Here is a 24,574-nt window from a genome sequence, read left to right on the forward strand (position 1 = left end):
GTGAACTGAGTTACAGCAATAGAGCAAACTAGTACCTACAAGGGAGAGGCAGATTACAGACACACCTCCAGGATGGACTTGGTCTATCTGCGTCTGACTTGATCTGCCGGCACAAAGAAGCACTTGATGAATAGGAAACCCATTTATTTCTATGTTTATTTGAGAAGACTTGAGAAAACTGTCAACAAATGAAAAGTAAATTTAAAGTGACTATGTATGAATACATAACTAACCGTCAGAGGGAGATCAAACACATCTCATCCTCTTTCGAGACCGATGAATGATTCTGGGCAATTTGGTGGAGATCAAAATAAAAATCAGGATCTAGTAAATGTATATGTGGTTATATATGGGGACTCTCGGGCCTTGGGAGACTAGTTATACATGTAACCTGACGACCAGTCAGGACCAGTTTCTGAACATAACATTACTCCTTTACTGCCATCTAGTGGCCTTGCAGCATCTTACCTGAACAATGTACTATGATCCACTTGTTTGTAATAATAATAATAATAAACGTGAATGGATCCATGTAAATAAATGAAAAATATATAAAATAAAATAAATAAAGTATAATTTTAAGATAAAATCAGAAAAGGCCTTCTGGTAGAAATTCATTCGGACTCTGACAGCATAACTAGAAGCTATTGTGAAGGTCACAATTATCCCATCACCTCCACAGATTACTGAGAAAAATCCCTTGTAATAACGGAGAGTGATCTAGATATCTCAATGTCTTAGTGATTGAACCCTTTTGAGCTTTTCACTAAATTAAACCATGAACAAAAAATGGTCACACAGGGATTTCTGTGTGTGACTCAATGCTCGTGTCATGGATGCAAAGGAAAAGTTCCAGATCAAGAAGCAAAAAACATGTGTGTTCACACTCCACAGCTCCTGGAGGAGATTTTGAAGTTTGCGAGTACAGATTGTGGTCTTGTGGTTTCATGCAAAATATTTGCTGCTGCTGCAGCTGAGAAACAACTGGGTTGATTTCACACCTGATAAAAATAGAAGTTCCTTTTCACACACACGTGTCTGTACAAAATTATCACAGTGCCACTGTGCAGAGATACAGGTAATTTTAAATGAGCAAAGGTTAAACTGACAGATCAACACACATCACAGCCTCTTTTTCATCAGTATTGTGTTGATCTTCAGCTGCACAATATATGACTTCCTGCTCATTTTCTTAACGTTCCAATCAGTCAGTAACATCTCTATTTTGCTCAATAAAAACACAAGTCATTAACATTACCAGAAGGTTGCAGAGGTGGGGGGGGAAGTGTGTTCCTGGCAATGAATCAGCAGCATGTGTAGGCTGCAGATAAGATCAGTAACAGCCCCTGCCTGTTTCTTCTTTTAAAGCTTTTCACAGATTCAGATCTTCATCTCAGTTTCACTGTGCATTACTCATTCTTTTTTTGATCTTATCACTTCACTTTTCTTTGTTGAGGATGAAAAAAATCCTTCTTCGTCTGTTTTATCATTGTAATCACAGAGACAAAACACATCAAATCAAATGGGGAACAGTGTGATCCATTTTCTCATGGTTTCTAGCTTGAAATCAAATATTCATTGTGACATCAGGCGTCATGTTGTTTTGAAGTAGTTTATTATTGGACTTTCCCATTTATTGTGATTGTCTTATTGAGCTGCTCAGGGTTTTTTCCCTGCCTGCAACTCATTCTGGGATTACAGCAACCGCCTTCGCCTTCCAACCCTTGAAGGTTATGGGAAATAATAACTGAATAATAATAATAGTTTCATATGTGGGTGTTTGTGGATGTACTGTACTGTATGTGCACACAAAGTTTCAAAGACGGCCCGCTGTTCCTTGTACGTTTAATGGCAAAATAACAGAGGACGAAATAAAATATTTACAACACATAATAACATGTAAACACAATCTTCTGTACAAAGAAATATACATGCAAAAGTAAAAATAAGTCATAATAAGACATTCAAAATGACATTGCTGCAGTCTTCTCCTATGTGTATTTAAAATATGACATAATTATGAGGTTTACATCCCGGGTGTTGGGCAAACTGCCCGACCCTCTCTGTACATCTTTACATTATGAGCTGGCTGGGTTTCCCAAAGGCATTTTATTACTTATCTTACTTATCTTTTATTTTTATTTTAAATGAATAGGCTTTAAGAAAATTCAATAAAGTTAACAACAGCATGAATTTGGGAAACACAGACTCACACCAATAAATAAACATGACACAAAATGAGAGACTTAGACTGTACAGACCAACAAGAGTCGTTCAACTCAACAAATTAACTTCTTTAGCATTAAATCAGATCATCTGACAGTAACTCTTACAAGCTTCAAAATAAAATGACAAAACCATGTGTGATTTCAGTTTCAGTCACCTCTCTAGGCCAGTCACTGAACTGGCACTTTAAAAAAAAGAAGTTTTCAACAACTTCTTCACCTAACAAACATCAGCTCAGTCAAATGAAAACAATCGGAAGAGATCTCATTCATGGCAGATACCTGTGAACGGACGAAGGGATGTTTCTGAAATGTTGTGTCTCCTAGAGAGTGTAACGCACTCCCCGATCATTTCAAATCCACGGTGGTGGGCCACAATGGGCATTTTTTCCAGACCTATTGCTCGGTAAAAAATGTCGGACAACTCTGTCTTATGACGTCGAACTGAGGTGCGAAAAAATAAAAAAGGAAAGTGAAATCATATCTAGCAACGCACGCCAGCATCTACCTACAAAAGCCAAACAAACTCACACAGCAAACCACTTTGTGCACAGCTTGAAATAAAAAAAGACCAAGTGAAGCAATATTTGTTTTAGCAATAACACCTAACAATTTCTTATCACAATAAGAATAAATAAAACCAGACTGAACCTATGTAAACACTCATATCTGGGTTCAGTGTGCTCTGTCATAACTTAACATGAGAAATCCTTAAAAATAAAAAATAAACACATTTTAGCAGGAAAAAGAAAACAAAGTCAACTTTGGTTTTGTTACAGAAACTTAAAAACGTAACAATGACAAAATGAAAGCGTAAGTGCCTGTATTTTATAGATACACATTTTCATACATTATTTCTGAAAATCCTCTGGGGGGAGGGGAGGGGGTTTTGCAGATTTTAATACTGAACTTAATACGTAAGAGTTAACACAATACAGACATCTATCGCAGTACCAGGTACGTACATGCCTTTTTTTTTATTTGAGAATACGGCTACAACACAAGTCTTCATAAATAGTTGCATAAACGTTAAAGCTGCAACATTGCACATGGGAGCCGATGCAAATTACAAGTGCATTTCTAGTAGCGCTTTGTTCGTAAAGAAAACCCGGGCGGCTGAAGGGTCCGCAGGGAGCGACTTATCTCCCCAAACTGCATGGGCTCACTAATGTCGGGCAAACAAAATAGTTCATGTGAGACTTCAAAATGAGAACTAAAGGCAGGAATATGTTATTTACAAATAAGGCGGATGCAGGTAGAAATCGGAGAAAAAAGCTTTGCCGAGTAGCTTTTTATTTTGCGCGACAGTTTTGGACGTAACTACAATGTGTCTCTGATCGTGGTTTTGGTCTTCATCTAGAGTGAATGGACCCTGCTGGTGGGTGCACATCGCATTTCTCTTGTTTTATTTCAACGCAATAACTAACCTTTGTTTTCCCAAAAGGTATGAATAAAGACAGTTCTGTTTCCTCCCTGTACATGGTTTCATTTACAAAAAGTAATCTCTCGATACAAAAAAAACCAAAACACACTTTCATGTGTTCAACCGAAAGCAGCCTGAATTACTCTTACACAGTATTCTTAATTTCTCTGTTTAACACTGTCCAGAGCGCAAGACTTGCCCGCGCTGGCTTGATGAGAAAGCTCAATATTATTTCTCCCTGCTAAGATCGAAATCTCAAGTGGATTCCAACGGTTCATTTGTTGTGCAGGCATAAAGACAATATGCCAGGGTTAAGGGCAGGTGGGGAGAGTCAAAGGGTTTAATCAGCAGAGTAGTCAAGTCAGTCAGCAGCAGCAGGACGTTTGTGGCTTCATGAGGGAAAAGGAAATCGTTGTGGACATGTTGCTGGTGATCCTCTCAGCAGGTTTTTCTTTTTAAACAGCTCTTCTGAACCAGGCGACTCATCCACTGAAGTTTCCTGGACACGCACAGCACATGGGGATGTTCTCATGTCTACCTAGTGGTTTAGCAGGCGGCTCTGTAGGAAGCCCTTAATGGAGCCAATGGGCCGAACGTCGTTCTGGTGTTTTCTTCTCTCGATGAAGGAAATGAGCCTGGAGGTGTCCAGATGTGCCAAATGATGACTCTGAGATGGCGGCTGGGTGTGATTTAAGTTGGAGTGTCCAGTGTTCATCACACCATAAGGCCGGAGCCACGGATCCTGCAGGCAGGACGCCGCGGAGGGCCGTCGCTCCGGCTCGCCCTGAAGCAGCACGCGGACAAAGTCCCTGGCAGCCGGGCTGACGCCCTGGAAGTAGTCCTCGGGGAAGCTGAAGTCCAGGTGGCAGATGTTCAGACACGTCTCCTCCAGACTCTCATCCAGGAAGGGAGAGGCGCCGCTTAGTATAACATAGGTCACCACCCCTGTATCAATACACCGGTAAATCGATCAATCAACCGCTCAGTCAGTTACTGACAGATGAGATGTCAGCCACTCTTTATCATCTTGTTTTTTTACACATTTAATACATTATGTTTATTTGTAAGAATATTAAATAAACAGTGATGGAGGGATAGTATATAAGTTCCACTAATTCCTTTCTCCCTCCATAACACCAACATTACCAAAACAGTCCTTCACTAGATAATTCATCTCATAAAACTCTCTTGAATTTGCTCCCTATCATCTATTTTACTGTATCTATTATTTTAAATAGTAATTAAATTAAATTCAAAATTTATTTATCCTAAATGTATAACCTATACAACAGCAGACTTACCTGAAGCATCAAAATACTAACTCAAAATAAATGTTAGTTTTGTTTAACATGTTGAGTTACAGACCTAAGCTCCAGAGGTCAGACGTCAGTGAGACAGGCTGACCCAGGACCAGCTCAGGAGCACAGAACTCTGGGCTCCCCAGGAGAGGATGGATGTAGGAGGAAGGTGGGCTCAGCTGCACGGCGTCACCGAAGTCTGTCAGCTTGATGAGGGGCTGAGAGGACGCGTGTTCCACCACAATGTTCTCAGGCTGCAGAGGCAGGGAAAAAAATTCTTACTTTTTCTTTTTATTGGTCTAATTTGTCTAATTTCTTAAATTAGACAGAGAAGAGTGGAGAGAGGCAATGAGGGAGAAACAGATGCAAGATTTCAGGCACAAAAAGATTCTCTGGGAAACACCTTGCTTCCTGCCAGCACATCCAACGACCCGCATAAGATTTAATTTAGTTTTGGAAAACTAATGAACCGATTTTCACTGAGTTTTGTTGGAAGGATAGGACATGGGTCAAAAAAGAACCCATTAAGTTTTGGTGCTGATCCAATTTTTTCTTTTACTTTCACTAACATTGTGTGACAGGACATTTCTTTTTAAATAGTCACTGATATCCCATAGACTGATTGATGGATCTTGAAGAATTTTTTGGGGCATATTTATGGGACTGATATCTATGATGATTTGATGCAGATCCAAATAAAAATGAAGCTCGAGAATTAAATATGGATACATGAGGGGGCTGTTAGGCCTTGGCCATTGTCGGATGCAAACTGTCGGTGATTCGTAGCGAGGAAACCAAAATGACTATGTATGCTGCTGCATGTACATAGAGAGAGTCTGTGTGGGAAGGTGAGCATTCTATAGCTGATAACTAAATCACAGAATCCGCAGTTTATTTTTAGAAGTTGAAACAGGCTACTTCTGCAACATTATGTGGACGGGACACAAAGTAAAAGGAGGGCTAAGAATTAACAAATCTTTTACTAATGCATCATGTTTCTGTAATGAGCCACTTGTGAAATTTCAGATAATTCCCTGAGTGTCTGGAACGGAGCTTTATAACTCCTGTGATATTCCACATGACCTGAGGAACGAGTTCAAAACGTGCAGTTACTTTGAGATCAAGGTGTGCGATCCTCCAGCCGTGCAGGTAGTGGAGGGCTTCAAGAATATCTCTGAGGTAGAGAGCCACTTTCTCCTCTGTCAAGTTTCCCCAGCTCACTATGTAGTCCAGGAATCGTCCCTGGTCTGCCCTGTAAAGAAAATCACAGGGTTATTAACCTACATCCTTCGAGCAATAGGTAAGTCCTGCAGCCACATGGGAACCCTGCTGAACTTACATCTCCAGTATAAGAACGAAGCTGCTGAACGTCTCGTACGTGTCCAGCAGTTTGACCAGGTTGGGATGGTCCAGACTCTGCAGGAGTCTGATCTCCTGCAGCACCTGTTCTCGGCGCAGCAGCTTCTTGTTGACGTGTTTCGCTGCCACTGTCCGTTTGCTCCCTCTCTGGTCACACCGCTTGGTCACTGAGAAACGTCCCCTGTGGAGGGGGAATTACATTTTGAGGAACATCTGAATACCATGAATTATTTTGTGTGGCCTCCATGCTCTAGATGTGGGAAATTTGAAATTTCCTTTTTTTTAATTAATTTTTTAATATATATGTTATTGAGCATCAATGATGCAAGGTATCCACAGAACAAGATACAAGAGAAAGACCAAGAAACAATGCTCCCGTTTTTGTGATTTTTCCCCCCAACCCCTTGTAATCCCACCCGCTCCCCATCTCAGGGTGAAAGAGAAATTTCGTTTTTTTATTTCACCATTTTCCAACCTTTCTTTAGATGTAGTTTGACTTACTGATCAGTGTTGTCTTCTTATGTATTGTATTGTTTTGTTTTGTTTTGTGTGCCATACACCGCTGAAAGATACATTTCCTTCAATGCCTGCATTTCTTTTCCTCAGTGCACTCTTACCTTCCTAGTTCAGTGATCTCTGTGTAGTGGGACTCAAAGCTGCCTTTCCAGAGGACCTCACTGCCATCATCCTGGATACCTGACAACACATGTTGTATTGAGATTGGGTTAAATACACCAGCTACTACTGGTTCAAAGGGTAAGTAGGGCTTATTTTAAGCTTAGGTTAGGTTAATAGGAGTCAAAATTGGCCATGGGTGTGTATGTGAGTATGAATCTCTGTATATCGGCCCTGTGATGGACTGGTGACCTCAAAGCATAAGCGGTAAAGATAATAGATGGATGGATCAATTTGTTTTAGCAGTTAAAAACCTCTAACAGATGTGGTGTTGCTGCCACAATATACCCATTCATGCCATACCACAACGGGACCCTCACCTGAGACTGTGACGCCGGCGGAAGAGGTGACGGTGCCTGCTATGTTTGTGGCAACACACGTGTACACACCGCTGTCCTCAACAGACACTCCAAGGATACACAGGGCTGCCTCTCCTGTCTCACTGTAGAAACAAGGAAGAGGAGATGAGCTGTCAATCAGGAAGCACCACGTAGGCCTGAGCTTTTCTCCTTTGGATCATTGCATTTTATATTTCTGTGATTCTTCCTGGGCTTTACCCCTACATCATTGCAACGCACTTTGCTCGAGTATCAGTCAGGACTCTCTCCATTATCAGTGCTGCTGCTGAACAAAACGGAAGCTTATCATCTCTGTGCTTGCCTCCCTACACTGGCTCTCCAATTGATCTTAAAATTGCATCTTTCAATTTTAAGGCCAAGCCCGAAATACACTGCTGATTTATTTTAGCTTGTACGTGCTCTCTGGATCGCTGAGCCCTGACAATGGGGGGGGATTGAGCTTTTGCAATTAGAGCCGGCACCTTTTGGATGTCTCTGGCCACTGAAGTCAGAAACGCATTGATCGAAACAGCGAGAGTACTGCACAATGCAGCTTCAAGCAAAAAACAAACAGACATATGCTGTCACCTGTGTGTTATGCTGTAGCGTCCGTTGTTGCTAAGCGTGCCGTTGTCAGGTCCCCGCCAGGTGACTGTGGCCCGGGGTCGACCACACACTTTACAACTCAGAGTAACACTGTCGCCACTCTCACACGCTACGTCACCAACAGGGATAAGGAACTCTGGAGGAGCTGCAGAGAAAGGGTTAAAAGGTTAGGATGTGCCTTGAATCCTAAATTTATTCATTTTTGATGTATTAAAAGTTACCAGTTAAAAAAATTAGGGCTCGTGACAGGAGGGGATGTAGGTGTAGGGAAATGTGAAAGATAATGAGTAATTCAAGGGGGCCTAAGATAAAGTCCATATGATGCCTAATTCCTATTAAATTGAATGACCAACAACATTTTATAGCAATTTTGAGAAGGCAACAATCATTAAACTAGGCTTTAGCGCACATAGACACATTCAATCCACTATTACCAACAAAAATACACAATCCTTTCAGTTCTGGCCTAACACTCTCTGCGTTACATTTGTACATGAAATACGCTCCAAGGAAAATTCACTGAATGTTCTAAAATGAAATCATCAAAAAATCTACAAATGGCCTGTTACTGTGCTACTCTCAAAATATTACTGTACAAAATCAAATAAAAGTTTCTTAAATTGATTTTGGAAAACTTTTTTGCCTTGCAGTTGCTGTCCCTCACCAGTAGAGGCTGCTGTAGCCCCCTCAGCACGCTCACTTCCAGCACTCCTGCTTTGTACCGTTTATGGGTTCAGTCTTTCTTAGTGTTTCCTTTTTCATTTAAAAACACAAACATACTCCTCATCTCATTCACCGAAAGCAACAATGTGGACCTACCATCATAGATGAAGTTGGGATTTAGAAGCTGTAATGGAAAATGCAAGAGACTTAATTAGATTTTCTTTGCACAAATTGTTGAAAACGACTTTTAAACGCAGTAAAAGTTGTCTTCACCCTCTCTACCTTGACAGAGACTTTGTTGGCCAGGCTGTCCTGAGACTTGCGGTAGCCGTTCTCCATTTTCCTGCCCTCTTTGTCTCTTTTCTCAGATTTTCGGCGGATGCGGAGCGCTGTGTGCCATGACAATGATTTTCTAAAACAAACAAACAAACAAAACAATAATCAGGTTATATTCTGTGTTAGGTAACCATGATGGAAAACAACCATTGTCTAAACCTTTTCCTTACTTGATGGTTCCTTCAGGGAGCTCAGGCGTGATGGAGGATGAGGTGTGTCCTAATACGTAGCCAGGGATCCAGCCCTCTGCTGCGGGGCAGTGCTCGTTGGCCGCCCTGTACACCAGGAACATGCTCTGCTGGTTGCTGGCTAGCATTTGGACGACTTCACCCTGCACCACGCTGATCTCATCCTCCTTCACTGCCACGTAGTCCTGGGTCACCAACATGGTGGACACACTGCTGCTGCTACTGCTTTCACTCTGTGAGGAGAGGAGGATTATTAAAAGACTTTCAACACAACAGAATGTGAGACTGCACAAACAACACATTCAAATACACGTGAGCAACTACACTCCTGGAAATAAGGGACATACAGATGTGTATCAGTGGTTTCAAACCAATCAAATTCAGGATTTGATTGACATTAACACACACAAATGTCCTCGCTAAAATGCTTGATGCATGCAGCACAGGGAAACACTGCAAAAATGCTTTTCATCTCGCAGAAGAACGGTTAAAAACAACTGCACACGTCTACAGTGATGGCTGTGAAGTCATATGAGAGTTAAGCCGTGAAGCAGAAGTTATGATCCTCAGGTCACAGATGTCGAAATATGACATGTTTCAAATATGTCTGAAGGGACAGAGAGAAGTTGAAGACGCTATCATCTTGAAGAGAGACAGAGCAGGTGGAAGTGGAGCAAACGTCAGCTGGTTCTCGAGGTTCAGACTAAACTGGCTTAGAGGAAAAAAGGAGAAGGGAGGTGAAGTGAGAAAAAGCTCCTGATATGGGACGTTTTAGAGGTTTGGATTAGAGATTATTGTACGGGAAGTTACCCGAGGAGGAATCAGTGAAAAGGATGAAAGAGGAATTGTGTTTTTTAAAACTCATCTGGTAACTGTTAGTGTCTATCAGCTGGAGTTGAGAAGCGCACACATATGACGCTCAGAGAGAGAGAGAGTCTTAGACAGCCGATACAACAGTTGCTCGGTGAGTTAGATCCACACTGTTAGTACAATCCAGAACCAGAAAATCCTTTCACACACACTGCCGGGGAAGTTAGTGCACTCAGATAGCCGTTAATCTCCGCTGCGGTAGTTGCTGCATGTACAAGCCATTCTCAGAGCCAGCGGCAGGGTGACTGAAGGCGGTGGTTAGTCACTAGTGAGTAGCTCCAGGCCTCGCTGAAGCCTGGGCCTCGACTTGGCATCTTACCCCGTTGCTCTGGGTGGACTGTATGGACTGTTCGCTGGTGGAGGAGCAGGTGCTCATGCGGTCTATGTCCTTACTGTGCGTAGAGTGGCGGTGATGAGAGGGCGTCCCGTGGCTTCCTCTGCCCAGAGAGTCCCCTCCACCGTCACTGGGGTAGGAGAAGGATCCGGGACGGCTGGTGTGAGAGGGAGGTATAGCTGGGACCATAGCCCAGAAGACATTGCCTTTATGGGCCGGACTGGAGGGGACAAAGGCCTCCTTTCCTCCTCCTCCAGGCGACTGAGGCGATATCAGAGGAGCAACTGTCCCGATTCGAGGGTTTTTTTGCGGCAAATTCAGAGGAGCCACGGCCATTTGTGGTATTCCAGCTGTTTGATGTTTCTGGGTTTCCTCAAAGCCTCCGAGGCCTTGTCTGCCCTCCATGCTGCCTGACGACCTGTTACTGTTATTACTGTTACTTCCATGAGGATTATCCAGCATCCTCATCTTAGGGACCTCTGAGGCTAACAGCTCCCCGTTTGTGGGGATGTCAGAGAAGGGGTTAGAGGGGAGGGGCTGAAGGGGAGGGTGGCAGGGTGACCACATACCTGCTGATCTGTCGGGCCCCTCAGGGCCCGGGGGGTGGTGGTGGTGGACGGGCTGGGGGAGGCGTGAGGATGGCTGGGGGATGCGGGAGGGTCGGGAGCGAGGGCCGCACAGAGAGGAAGAGCTGCCCCCTGATCCTCCAGAACCACCGCCGCCACCTCCCCCTCCCATGTTGGAGGTACTGTTGGAGCTGCTGCCTCCTGGCAGTCCTCCGGTGCTGCTACTGCTGGGTGGACCACCCGGCCCGCCGCCACCCACGTGGTTCCTCTGGTACTCTATGGGGGATGTCAGAGCTGTGGGAGAGGATGAGTGGAAACGTTTCAGTCAAGAAAATACAATTTGTGTAAACCCTTTGGATTACTCAGTTCAAAAAGGCTGAAAAACCTCAAAATCTCATGTGCACAGTAATAAACCCAGTGATGTCATACCATTGAGGAAATTGCGCTGGTTCTCCAGTATCTGGCTGACCTGGTGGACCCAGACTTGACTGACTCCAGGGCTCGTTGAGTGGAGGGTGTACCGCTCCAGGTTTCCACTGGATGATCTGGAAGTAAGCGTAAACTTGCAGGGGTCGTCTGCATTTTCTTCTAGACCCAGCCAGCTCACCTGGAGTAATGGGACAGAGCAGGAGGGAAGGAAAAAAGAGCGGTGGGGATAAAAAGTTAAAAGGAAAAACAGACACGTTTGCAAGGAATTGGATATTTCTGACACTTTATTGTGCTGCACTCACCTTGATGTTGTTCTTGAAGAGGTAGCCAGGAGTAGAAAAGCCCTTCTTTTTGTCCAGGGGCTCACTGAAGATGACAATCTGTTCGAACAGGAAGACTCTCCTCTCCTTCATCCTGGACAGAAGTCCTCCATCCTGGTCTGACACCATGAAGGTGTCCTGGAGGATCAATCTGCCCTGAGCCACAATCTTACCCTGAAGAAGTAAAAGTAACAGTGGATCAGTGAGTCAGAGGATGAGCACAGAGACTTTCCACCAGTTTCCATCACTTGGAAAAACTCATTGGAAAGAGGAAAGACAAAAACCCAACAAAAGCAAAAACCATGTCTATTAAAAATGATTGCACACTGACACCTAGTGGATATTGGGTGAAATTTGAAATTGAACTTTGCAGAATAAACAATTTACATAACTACATTGTTTCATTCTGAACACCCCCACACACACACACACACACACACACACACACACACAGAGAGAGTACAGGAGAGATTAAAGACTTACCTCGAAGCCTTGAAGGCGACCAACATTCATCATGTCATTGCAGCGTTTGGGGACCACACACATCACCTCCACAGCTTTCTAAAGGTGAATAAAAGAGTACAACAAACACTTAGGGACATATTTCTTGCACGAGAGCAAAGCAAATAAAAAGAAAAAAGAACTGAGCCTATTTAAATGCATGACTGTATTTTCATCACTTTAATAAATGCAGTGGCAGCTCTTCTTACCTCCAGCTCCAATGTGTCCACTCCAGCCTTCTTAGACATTTTGTGAAGATCCTGAGAAAGAGAAATCGTGTTGATCAATAAGTTCAACATGGGCAGAGTTTGTTGATTGTTTGAAAGCTGCCTGCAACGTTAGATTTACCTTCAGCAGCAGCTGGTACTTCATTATGCGCTGAACAGGTTTGATGAGCAGGTCAGTGATCTGCAGTCTGTGGCCCAGTCGCTGCTTAAGGTCCTGAATGAAAGAAAATAGAAAAACTAATTAGTGATCAATACACCACAGATAATCTGTTTAGAAGTTAAATAAGACAGGTGTGGTGTGAGATGGTGTAACATGATTTAACAGCCTTACTTCAAAGTAAGTGTCGATGTACTCTGACACGATGTGCTCAGATTTAGGTTTGTTCTGACAGTACACGATGTACATGTGTAGCCTCCGCTCCTGTGGTCAAAACAGAGCCAGAAAGCAAAGTCAGCTTTTAAAACACGAGAAGAAAAAAACAAAGACAACTTAGAAAACATAAGTCCCTCACTTTCTCTATTATATTCATATTCAAGAATAATTTATAATGCAAAAAAAGTACCTGTTTGACGAACAGAGTAGCCAGCCGGTCGGGATCCTCCAAACACCTCTCAAGTTCTCCCAAGAAAAATCTTTTAAGAGATAAAGAGAGGGGGAAAAAACCTGTGATTTAACCTGCCAAGGAATGTGGTCTTGACTATTGAATGTTTTCTATTGAATGCAGATATTATTCTATTATTCTATAATTGCTCCACTCCAAGGAGGTGATGCTTTCATGCTGTTCATTAACTTATTTGTCAGTCTGTCTTTTAGCAAGATTACAGAACTTCAGGTCTGATTTCCAGTTTTCTCCCCCCCGATACCGGTGCTAAATCGATATTTTTCAAATGGTACTGGTGCCAGACTTGATACTTTGTTCTATAAAAAAAAAGGGTAGACGATAAAAACGCCTTTTCAATTGCTAAGCCAAATTGGAAGTGTAAATTCAATCAGTTTTATTTGTAGTAGAATTAGTGGGGCATGTTATCAGAAGGAGACTGTTCACATACTCTTTGTGCCAGTCATAGATCTGATGGATGTTTCCAAAGACGATCTTGTCTTTTCCTCTCATGTCGTCTGGAACGCCCTCCTCCTTCATCCTGCTCATGTAGCCCTGCAGGGAAAAAGTCAACTTATTTGTCAAATATGCAGCAAACACTGATTAAAGAAAACTATTTTCAAAAGTTGAGATTTCATATTGATCTCTCTTATTTAATTAGTTTTACCTCCACCACTGATCCCAGGTCCCTGACATAGTCTCTCTCAGTCTCCACCAGCTCCAGAAGCACATAACTGAGAGACAGAAAGCAGAAATTATCACTGCGTAACAGAAACGCAACACACTCAGCCGTGGACCAACATCAGAAATGCTCCATATAAGCACACAAATGAAGACAAACGCGATGAAGTGATGGAAGTCTGAGCAGGTTTTTGTTTATGGAAGCACAAACAAGACACAGGCTCCTAACTCACTGTCTCCTCTTGAGGAAGCCGGACTTGCGCTCGTCCAACTCGTCGATGGGCGAGGAGGAGGAGAGGAGGGAGTTGTCGGAGGGGTTGAGGGAGGGGGAGCTGCTGTCGCCCTGCTCCATCGACAGAGAGCTTGGACGATCCTCCAGAGACTGAAGAAAGAGGAGAGGGAGAGGGGAAGTCAGAGGCTGAGAGTAGATGTGATCTTCTCTTCATTGTACAATGAGGTTTTAGGGTATGGATTGAAGAAAAAAGATTTCCGAGATTCTGAGAATAATGTTGTAATAATATCATTCGTAATTTAATGAGATAGAGAAAAACAAAACATTTTCTAAGCATGGACCCAAAGAGGGGAACCCTTATAATCGCCGGAGTTTCGCTTCTTCTGAATCCACAATTGAACCATTGAACCAATGTCATTGTTTCTTGAGGAAGTATGAAACCCCTTTGAATATCATGCAGATTTAACCAACATTACAAATCGATCACTTCCAAACACTTCCTCCTCCTAAACAAAAGAGGCAACTTCCTCCAAGTCTGTGTGGTATTGAAACTTCATTTGTGTAATCTTATGCCTTTATTCTCATAAAATTACAACTCTATTTTTGTCATAATATGATTTTATTTTTGTAAAATTACTACTAACTTCTCAAATTCTCACCTTTTGTTTTGCCCCTTATATGCTTTCCATCAATGCATAATTCATTTCATTTGTTCAACATGGATTAAAATAAAGCTGTGTGTATTGACTTTGGTATGTGTGTGTATGAGGTTGAGTGCAATGTCCATTTGTTGGAACAGTGGACAGCTGGCACAGTGAGTCAGTCCTGACAGCTGACTGGTAGGCCATGATGCCATTCTCTGTCAACAACACCAGAGAAGTGTGTGTGTGTGTGTGTGTGTGTGTGTGTGTGTGTGTGTGTGTGTGTGAGCTTGTACGAACATCGATTGGAATTGTTCTGTGTACAAATGTGCCACATTGGCTTGTACGTGTGAGTGCAGATTATGAATTCTCTCTCACCATCTTGCTCTTCACCAGCTCTTCGATGGCACTGACCAGCTCCGCAGCACTGGGCGTCTCTGAACTACTGGGACGACCGGAGAGACGACACGCAGACTGGAAGAGAGAGAGAGAGAGAGAGAAAGTTAACGGTTAAGGTCATAAAACATGGAGGTGCAAAACTTGGTGGTGCTGCATGCAGACAGGTGTGATGCTGCATCTTTGCATGTGATCGGTCTCACCATTGTTGAGTGTGGACCCCGATATTCCACATGTCCAAATGAGGACTGGTGGGTGTGCTCTCCCTGATAAGAGGGTTAATCGGGGGCCAAGTTGGAGCCAAACAGAGGTTATGACGGGGGTTTCGATAAAGGGAAAGCTCTGGGATTGGACTGCTCTATAAACACGAGCACCATGATTGGTCAAACAACTTATATACAGCAAACAATGTTGCTTAACACTCCACTGGGGGAGAGACTTTCCCTCTGCAACAGGATCCTCTGTACACAACAGAACTTAATGGGGATTTACCATTTAGTTCCACAAACACCTCAGTGAACACGTGAATGGGGGAGTATAATCACACCCCATTGAATGACAGTTAGTTGGTGGGAGAGAGATAAGAGCAAGGCACAAAAAGAAAAGTGAAAAAACGAAGGATCCAAAGTGGAGATGATGAAGTGGTTTTACATGGAGAGATAGGGAAACTGGGCAAGAAGAGAAGCAGAACAGAAATCAACGTAATGCTGAAGGAAGGAACATGCAACCATTAAAAAATAAGAGGAAACATAAGAAAAATGATTAGTTCCAAAGTAAAAGTTTAGCTGTGTATTTGTAAAGCTCTCTGTGAGGATGAAAAGGGATATTTATGAGCCAAAGTCAAAACCTGGCTGCTTATATTATATCACTATTATCACTCTTGAAAACAACAACATCCTTTTTTTCTCTAGGCCGACATGTTGAATTTGAATTCCGTAATATTAAGACTTTATTCTTACAAATTACAACTTTTTTTCTCATAATATTACAAATCTTTTTTTGCAATCTAAGAATTTTTTTCTTAAACTGATTAGTACCAGAGTAAAAGTTTAGCTGTGCAGAGGAAAATTGCTATTTATGAACCAAAACCTGGCTGCACAAATTAGGAGATTTTTCTGTCTATACATCCAATTTGAAATATTTAATATCATGACTTTATTCTTGTAAAATAGACTTTTTTCTCATAATATTTCGACTTTATTTCCATAATATTACAAGTTTGTACTAAAACTGCAGTAAAATGACAAAATAAAAATCTTTAGTTTTCTTTAGGTTTACATAACCAATTTGAATTATTGAAGAATTTCAATTAAAATCTGCGAAGAGAATTATATATATATATATATATTGTGTGTGCATGAATAAAATGCATGTGCGGCTCGTTTAAAGCACATCAATTTTCTCAGGCTGAGTGAAAATAAAAGAGCTATGTTTGTCCTGGGTGACTGTACATCATGTTTTCTACATACAGTACTTTGTCTGTCACCATGTGTTAAAGCATCCACCCACCTTGTCGTCCTGGGAGTCAGGCTGCAGCAGGCTGTGCTGCTGGATGGCCATAGGGGGAGGTAGAGGGACGGCGTCGGCGCCCTCTTCTCCTTCCTCCTCGCCACAGCTCTGCATGCCTGATGAAGAAGACTTGGACAGGGTGCCACTGCTCAGCCCCTCGTTACGCATGCGCTGCAGAGAGAAAAAGAAGGAACAGTGATTATCTGGAAAGGTCAGGAGCAGAACTGGATGTTTAAATGTTCTCCATCTTTTCTTACGTCCTCCAGTGTCTCGTCCTGTGGCGTGGCTGCGCTGTCGTCAGAGTCCTTCTGCGAGCCGGGGATCGTGTCCATGTTCTTCCGGGTGCCATCGCGGTTCTTCTTGTGCTTGTGGGCGAGCTTCTTGACGTGGCCATCGGCCTTGCCGGAGCTGAGCCGCCGCACGGGGCTGGTCAGCCACTTCCTCAGAGTGTTCCCTGGACGCTTGGGCCCTGGCGAGCTGTGGGGGCCCAGGGTTTGGCTGGAGCCCGGCTGCAGGGCGTCGTTACTGGATACAGACAAGGTGTCTAAAGGGGAAGAAGAGACAGAGGAGCTTGATAATAATGTTATATGTTAAGTATAAGTGATCCAACTGAAGACAAAATGGTTGTCTCATGTTATTGGACTTCCATTGATTGAAAGGTCTCCTAATTCAGGGTCTAACTCTAAGTAACAGCTAATCCAAGTGATTAATGTTGTCTGGTGACATGAAACATCACAAATGCTGCAAACACACAACATCATGTCAGTTCACTTCAACACAGGCGGTTCTCCTGACAGTGTCATGGTCCTCCTTACACTACAGTCGCAAAGTCATCACATTTCAGGCTTAAAGGTTGTATTTTTTACTGCTGTTTTTTCAGAATATTCCACCAAACAGTAAAACTACTGTATAGGCACCATCTATGCCTTTGGGAGTTTCACTATAGTGGGAGAAGCTTGAGGAAAGAGACAGTATGTGAAAACGTTTTGTCTGCGTTTGTTTGTTCCCTGTGTGTGTTTGTGTTGTGTGCAGTAGGCAGCCTGGCCCTCACAGTGATGACGGCTCCTTAGGGGATAATCTGTGGGAGGAAAGCTGTTGAATTCGAGCAGAAATGAAGGGATGAGAAAATAATAGAGAATAAAGGGGATGCTTGAGGCTTTGTCTGACATATGCACGTATCCGTCTCACCTGTCTGCTGATTCACTCCTATTTTAACTTCCTGCCTTATCGACCACTGCCCTGATGTTCCCTTGTTACCACCAACATGGAAGTTATGTTTTCACCGCGGTCAGTTTGTCTGCTGGTTTGTTAGTATGTTTATATATTATTAAACAGGATTACGCAAAAACTGCAGGACGGATTACCAGGAAACTTGGTGGAAGGGTGTGGTGTGGAACAGGGAAGAACCCATTCAATTTTGGTGCGTCTCTAGATCAGGAGACGGATCCAGGAGTTTTTTTTACCACTGTCTTTAACATTGAAAAGATATTTTTCAACATTATCGTTGATTTCTCAGAGAATATTGATGGAACTTGATAAAAAAAACAGGCATGTTTAGGGGACTGATATTTGTGTGTGTGCAATTTGGCGCAGATCCAAATAATAATGCAGATCTAGTATGCCATGCCATTGGAGGAAGGAATACAACCTCCCGCCTGGATCAACAAGTTCACTGACCAAGGAGACATTGGATGATAACGTTGAGGTTGAATTTCTTCGTGTGCCTCTCACTCTGTGCAACATGACAGCAGGTTTGATACCACATGGCATTCTCCAGACAAGACCTTTCACCTCCAAGTGGAGAGGAAGATTTAAGAGTGTTCCTTACTCTGCCGCCAAGACAAAAGAGCGAGATATAAAACAAACTAGATGTGATAGGTATCTTTCAAAATATCTCTTCTAAACTGGAGATGGTGTTTTTATTGCGCAGAGCAGCACATGACTTCCAGTGACGGCCTGACTGCAAAAACAAATGAATCTTTACAGGGGCTGAAGTTGACTGGAGGATGATACTCTCCTCCTACGCCACTCTGTATTGGATTGTTCACATCACATCACATTGTGAGTTGCTGAGCTTCAAAACTAAATGTAGATTTGTGCGTTTTTTTATTTGATATTTGACACGAGCCACATTCTAGGAAACTGTGCAGCAGTTCGACTCAACAGTAAAAAACGTTGGAGAGATTCAGACTTCAGCCTCTCCATCATTTACCTATTAAAGTGCTGTAAAACATGCATCTGCTACAGATTAAACCATGTGACCGAGCTGAACAGCCTTGTGAATGAATGGCAGGTGTGGAAATTCCACCTTCTTTCATTGGTCACCCTTGCACAGCCCCGCATTGTCGAGCGAATGAACGCATCTGCATGCGAACGTGCGTGTCAGCCACCAGGGAGCCTCTTGGAGTCTTATTTTTACGGCGCTCCGCTGATATGAAGCATGTGTTTTCACATCGCACGCAAAAGGAAGAAGGCAGCAGAGTTCCCAGAACAACAAGCATCTCCCACATCAGGCCCTGTTAAGACTCTAAAAGCCGTCAGACTCCTATCATCATTTTATTCTGACAAAGCCCAGACCGTTTGAAGTTCTCCCCAGCATAACCTGCGATCTCTCTGCCACAGGCAATATTCACCTGTGGCTCATGCAGCCATCAGTCAGGTGAGGAGGCCAGAACCCTTCTTGTTACAATACATTTTTCACCAAGGCACATACTGCTGCGTTTCCCAGGGAAGGTGGTGGTGGTGGTGGGGGGGGGGCACCAACTGCTCAGGGATCTATAAATTCCACCTAAAGGGCCTATTTAAAGACGACAGGAGGCGTGAAGGGTTGTCCGGGTTCACTGGGGGAAATTTGATGGAAGATAACCTCTTCCATTGGAGGCAATCTCAATGCTTGGTATAGGTTTTAGGGTAAAGCTGCGTGATTTACCTGCCTCAACTTTGTCCCCCTGCAGAAGCAAATGAAAACCAGAGTCGCAGCGGTTCGTTACGACGCTGCCCTGGAATGTTTTTGTCATGGGTGCAAATCATGGAGCCTATTTAAGGCTGTAATTCTGATGACTCAGAATTCCTTTGCATTTACCACCATGGGTCTCCAAGGACTATCAAAACTTAATGAGCTCTTTACACTGTTTCTGCAGCATAGATGGCACCAGTAGCATTTTATTCACTATTCGTACTTAAACGTACAATATGTAAACTGAGCCGCTAGGGGTCGCTCAGTCAAAACAATAATTTAGTTTGATGATGTCTCAAAGCAGCATGGGATCATGGGAGTTGTTGTCTTCACCACCATTGCTGATGAAAATCCTATTCACGGATGATTTGGTGTTAAGCTTTACACACGTTACTCAGCAATAATAATTAATAATCGTGATGCCGTCGTTTTCTTTTACATTTTAATAAAGACTTGTTACATATTATATCCTATATATAAAGCAAAAAGTACATGTGCTGCCTTTGCTTTGTTGGGGTTTTTTAAAACCCTCAGCTTCAATAAATAACAGTTAACTGACACCACTGCACAAACCAGACTCTTTCTATTATAACCTACTGGAAACACCTTCCCGCCAACAGAATGTAACTCTCAGGTGGAAACTTATGAGAAGCAGGGAGCTGAACACAGGAGTCAGGACTTCTCATGCAGAGCAAACTGACTGTGCTTCCTGCAGACACGGGGTCACAACCCTGACATGTGTTCACTTGCTGTTAGCAGGTACATCTCAGCGGCTGCATCACACGCTGCCACGGCAAGTTCAGCAGACTCATATTTTACACTGGTTTGTGGTGAGAAACAATCACTTTCGTCCCTTTTAATGTCGTTCAAATACTGGCAATAGATAAAGCTGAGATAATTGTTTTTATGGTCTCAGTTGTGAGGGAATACGGCTCAATATACTGTCAATATTTTAATTAAAATTCCAGTAATTAGGAATATGACAAATTAGAAAAAGATCACCTCCACTTAATTCAGAAATGGGATTAATTTGAATGTAAAATCTGACGTCACCTCCACCTCCCGTCGTTTACGGACACAACTGATATCTTCACACTTTGACAGTTAAGTATTCAGTGCCGTCTGCGTGCTCTGCTTTGTCAGAAGAGGTCGCGCTAACAAGGGTATAAAAGGATGAAACATGGGGTCAGTAGCCTTGACACATTCCTCCTCAGCGGAAAATAACCCCTGAGACAAACATACACGCACAGAGGGCCCGACCTTTGGCCTTTGCCCCGCAGGACGTGTTTCATATAGGAGACACCTCAGGAACAGCTGCTCAGGCTCTCGCTCATGGGAAAAACGTACTTAGGCTAGCTAAGACTTTGTGCGCCTCTCATCATAATAATCGTTGTTATTTTATATGTTGATGATTTTCGGGGAAAAAAAAAAAAAATCCACTTTACGATGTTTCGCTCCTCAGCCAAGACGCCTCTTCAGCTGTTAAGTGGAATTTTCAGTTTGTCTTATTGTGCAATTGTGGAATTTTTGAACTTATATTTCACAAGAAACATTTTGGGCTCAAAACAATGGAAGCAGAGTGCAAATAACATCTGGTCCCATCACTCCCATCTGGTGCGCTTGTCATTAAAAAGGCAGCAGTCCCACATATAAAAACAATGAATACATTTGGGGAATATATCTGTGTGACAGTCTGACATGTAAAACAAAAAAAAGCTGTAATTCTCCTTGTTAGTCTTAATCATCAAACTGGTGTCTGGTGATTTTGAATTAAATTCACTTCTTGGTTGATTCATCAGCAGATTCAATATGTGTTGAACTGCTGAGACTGTGACTGGAGTCATACACTTTATATAGCACTAATGTTTGGCACGTGGCAGACATTCTATAAATGTATGCACAGAAATTCAAAGTTCAAACTAGAAAAGCACTCTGTAGAGCGTTTCCCTCCACCAAGGCCCTGCGGACCCCTTAAACCCAATCAAGCTGCACCAAATATCACACACTCATAGATATCAGTCCCCTAAATGTGAATGTTTTTTTTCTTAAAGATCAATTAATTATTCCCTGGACAAATGGTAAAAATGTTGAAAAACGCCAATGTTATAGAAAGTGGGAAAAAAACTCCTGGATCCGCCTCCTGATCTGGATCTGCACCAAAATTCTACCTTCCCTGACCCATATCACATCCTTCCACTAAGTGTCGAGGAAATCCGTTCAGTAGTTTTTGTGTAATCTTTCTTGCAAATAAACCAACAAACAAACAGACAGGAGGGAAAACATAACCACTTTGGTCGAGGTCAATTTCTACGATGAGCCAACACAATTCTGCTTACACATACAACTGTCTAGATTGATCCTCAACATGCAACCAGTCTAACCAGACGTTTATTTGAACTTCTAACACCCTCCTCAGTTTAACGCTGATATTCCTGAGGAGAAACCCACCAGATGCCCCCTACCGCATCTTCAGAAGTTTGCAAACCTATCTGTGAGCTGCCGACACGCTGCCGTAATTCAGCCACCAGCTCATTCACGCTAATGCAAAGAACATGCCAGATTTACAACTGTGTGTGGCTGCCTGTGTCTCAGAATAGGAGGGAGGGGAGGGGCCGCTGTACAACTGCAGCGATCCTGAAAGACGGCGCAGCTCCGCGGGAGCATGCCTGGGATTCCAGAGGTGTCACCAGGGGAGCATCCTTTTCGTGTGGTCTTATCTTCCCCGGGAGAAGTGATACAAACAAGCGGAAGCACACAAACATCGTGTTGGTTTGGATGGAGATGATGAGGTGCAGGGAAATGAAAGCCCCGGGGGGGGTTTGGTTGGTTAATCTGTTAAACAGTGGAGAGCACTGGAAAATTCTTGCCACCAACAGCCATAGTTAGGGAGGGCGTGGAGAAGGGATGGGAGTTGCAGAATGTAGAGACCACCCTCTACACAAGCTACCTCATATTTCGGTGTTTTAAATGCTTTATTAGACAATATAAGGCAGGCGAACTTTACTAAAGAAACAGGACAACATTTAAGAAGCTCCACATTTTTACGTCCTACTCCATATGACCTCTTTATTTCCTATTCTATACAACACAATGACACCATCTGCCCATCTGTGCAGCCGCAGCCAGAGCTGATGTACAGATAAAAGAAGTAATCTTGTCAATGCGATTTGAGTAGGTTTAATATTTCATCACTTAACTATGCTTTCGCCAAATTACTTTCACTGACATAATGCTGCAACATAATCCCTATTTGATTAGTGAAAACCCTCCGTATTAAACCGCAGCTGAAAATACCCACTGTGGAATCTACAAGGACAAGCTGTCAAAAACAAAATATCTTCTACACAATAATAGCCGTCATTGTCACACTTGAAACTACTGTACTTTGACTGTAACTTTTTGACCCTGCAAAAACCAGTGTCTTATCTAGTTAACTTGTCTTTTCCATCATGTAGTTTAAAAAGCCAGACAGGTTACAATCTCCATATCAAACCCTGGATACAGATTAAAAAGACACAATCTTTTTATCAGGCAAAACCTACCCTGACATAGAAATATTGTTTCTTTAAATAAGCAGGAGAGAATTGCGTTATATTACTCATGTGTTATACTCATGATCGAGGCACCTACCCAGATCCAGCAGCCAGAATTTGCAGTTGTCAGAGTGTCCTCCCTTTGCAGAGTCCATGGAGCAAAACGGGTTCAGAGACACTAAGGACTCAATTCCTCGGGCCATGTCACCTCAAATATCGAGCCTCTGCAATTCAGGCTCGAAATACTCCCTCACAGCATCTCCACAGGTACGGCAGCTGCCCTCAAATTAAAACCCTGTTTTTCATTAACAAAAGAATAATTCTGCAGTGACTAAAATTCCAGGGAGAGAAAGTGTGAAGTTCCATGTGGAGGAAAAAGCAAAAGTCAAATGCAGCATTAGAGAGCAGGATGTTTTCTCTCTCTCTCTCTCTCTCTCTCTCCTCTCTTTGTATCTCTCCCTCCCTCCCTCATGAGTGGGCTGCTGTGAGGATATTGGGCAAGCCTCCACTGTGCCTCTCCCGTTCCACAGGGACGTCTGGAATCATGCAGCACATATACCGTATTACCCTTTGTAGAGGCACCCACTCAGTTGGCGTGGGCGGGTGCAAATTTTGAAGGCACTGGGATGCACACAATTTGTGCCATATATGCTTGGAACAAATATAGGCCGTGGTTATGAAATCAAGCAAGCAGCAAAAACGCTCAGTGGGGGAAAGAATAAATAAATCTGCGACATATTCAGTGCTTGGTTACAAATTCTGCAGAATCCTGGATCTCCGCTGGGAGGATTCTCCAAGAGCCTGAGTTCAGGAGCTGCTACTAAGTAAATATTCAACACTTCACTCCGTTTTCTAACATATTCACTTCCTCTGATAACTTCCCTGTGCATACTAGGCAGTTTAGAGCAGCTGTGCAGGCTAGACGCACAAAGATCCCCCTGTTTAAGCCGTGAGTGTCTGTGTGTGTCTCCCTGGGCTCTGAACAAACTCTTTCCTGTAACAACACGCACACACAGGCACATACACTGGCCTGTATACTTACTCTGCTACCATACAGATTCCTTTTTTATATTAAATAATACTGTCATTTCGGACTAAACCTGGAAGTTTAACTGATTTGGTTAAACAGGGGGGGGAATTCCAGGATTTAAACTGAAAACATGAAGAGCATGTTAATGAAAGTGATCTGATTAGACAGGAATGTGTAGGTCTGCCCAACGTTCAGGGGCAAGGTGAAGGAAACAGGACACATACTACACACTGTTGTTTTCCAGTAAAAACATCCCATAAGCAGGGCGGACCAGCAGCTGCCAGCCACAAACTTTGCAGACGGATTTTACTCAATGTGAATCACCGATGTGAATCACTTCTGTTTGCTTCTGTCCTTCTAGATACAGGCATCAGCCCCGCAGACAAGGCTACAGTTCATTATTTCAAGAAACACAGCAGGGAAAAAGACGGTCTAATCCCCTAAACTGTCCCCCTTCCACAAGTTTGGACAAAGTGGTCTACATGGTTGGTCAGTAAAGTCATTTTTAGTCTTTTTTTTTTAATCCTCCTCCCCAGCAACAGATTTCTTTCTTCTTTTTTTGTTCTTGACCAAAGCCTCCCCTGCAGAGAGAAGCTCCTTTTCATCACTGACTCTCTTTGACCACACACACACTGTGAG

At 43.0% G+C, this 24,574-nt stretch overlaps 1 protein-coding gene across 6 annotated transcripts in view; it reads right to left on the reverse strand.

The window, feature by feature from the left end:
- Nucleotides 1-1,828: 1,828 nt before the first annotated feature.
- triob (trio Rho guanine nucleotide exchange factor b) overlaps nt 1,829-24,574 on the reverse strand; it is a 112,907-nt gene continuing 90,161 nt past the window's right edge. For 2 of the 6 annotated variants that reach the window (XM_035163154.2, XM_035163153.2), the window contains exons 38-61: nt 16,674-16,960; nt 16,417-16,587; nt 14,890-14,985; nt 13,872-14,020; nt 13,625-13,691; nt 13,409-13,512; nt 12,922-12,991; nt 12,690-12,779; nt 12,480-12,572; nt 12,341-12,391; nt 12,114-12,191; nt 11,613-11,804; nt 11,311-11,488; nt 10,301-11,175; nt 9,094-9,344; nt 8,870-8,999; nt 8,744-8,771; nt 7,907-8,069; nt 7,301-7,422; nt 6,923-7,001; nt 6,286-6,486; nt 6,060-6,198; nt 5,014-5,200; nt 1,829-4,593 (exon numbers count right to left, since the gene is read on the reverse strand). In XM_035163154.2, coding sequence (XP_035019045.1) covers nt 4,187-4,593; nt 5,014-5,200; nt 6,060-6,198; nt 6,286-6,486; nt 6,923-7,001; nt 7,301-7,422; nt 7,907-8,069; nt 8,744-8,771; nt 8,870-8,999; nt 9,094-9,344; nt 10,301-11,175; nt 11,311-11,488; nt 11,613-11,804; nt 12,114-12,191; nt 12,341-12,391; nt 12,480-12,572; nt 12,690-12,779; nt 12,922-12,991; nt 13,409-13,512; nt 13,625-13,691; nt 13,872-14,020; nt 14,890-14,985; nt 16,417-16,587; nt 16,674-16,960 — 4,208 coding nt within the window. In that variant the 3' untranslated portion in view covers nt 1,829-4,186. Of the gene's footprint in view, nt 4,594-5,013; nt 5,201-6,059; nt 6,199-6,285; nt 6,487-6,922; nt 7,002-7,300; nt 7,423-7,906; nt 8,070-8,743; nt 8,772-8,860; nt 9,000-9,093; nt 9,345-10,300; nt 11,176-11,310; nt 11,489-11,612; nt 11,805-12,113; nt 12,192-12,340; nt 12,392-12,479; nt 12,573-12,689; nt 12,780-12,921; nt 12,992-13,408; nt 13,513-13,624; nt 13,692-13,871; nt 14,021-14,889; nt 14,986-15,113; nt 15,615-16,416; nt 16,588-16,673; nt 16,961-24,574 lie in introns of those variants that run through there. The other 4 variants (XM_035163151.2, XM_035163158.2, XM_035163160.2 and 1 more) reach the window with 4 other exon arrangements.

Source organism: Hippoglossus stenolepis, chromosome 8, assembly GCF_022539355.2.
Source record: "Hippoglossus stenolepis isolate QCI-W04-F060 chromosome 8, HSTE1.2, whole genome shotgun sequence".
NCBI lineage: Eukaryota > Metazoa > Chordata > Actinopteri > Pleuronectiformes > Pleuronectidae > Hippoglossus > Hippoglossus stenolepis.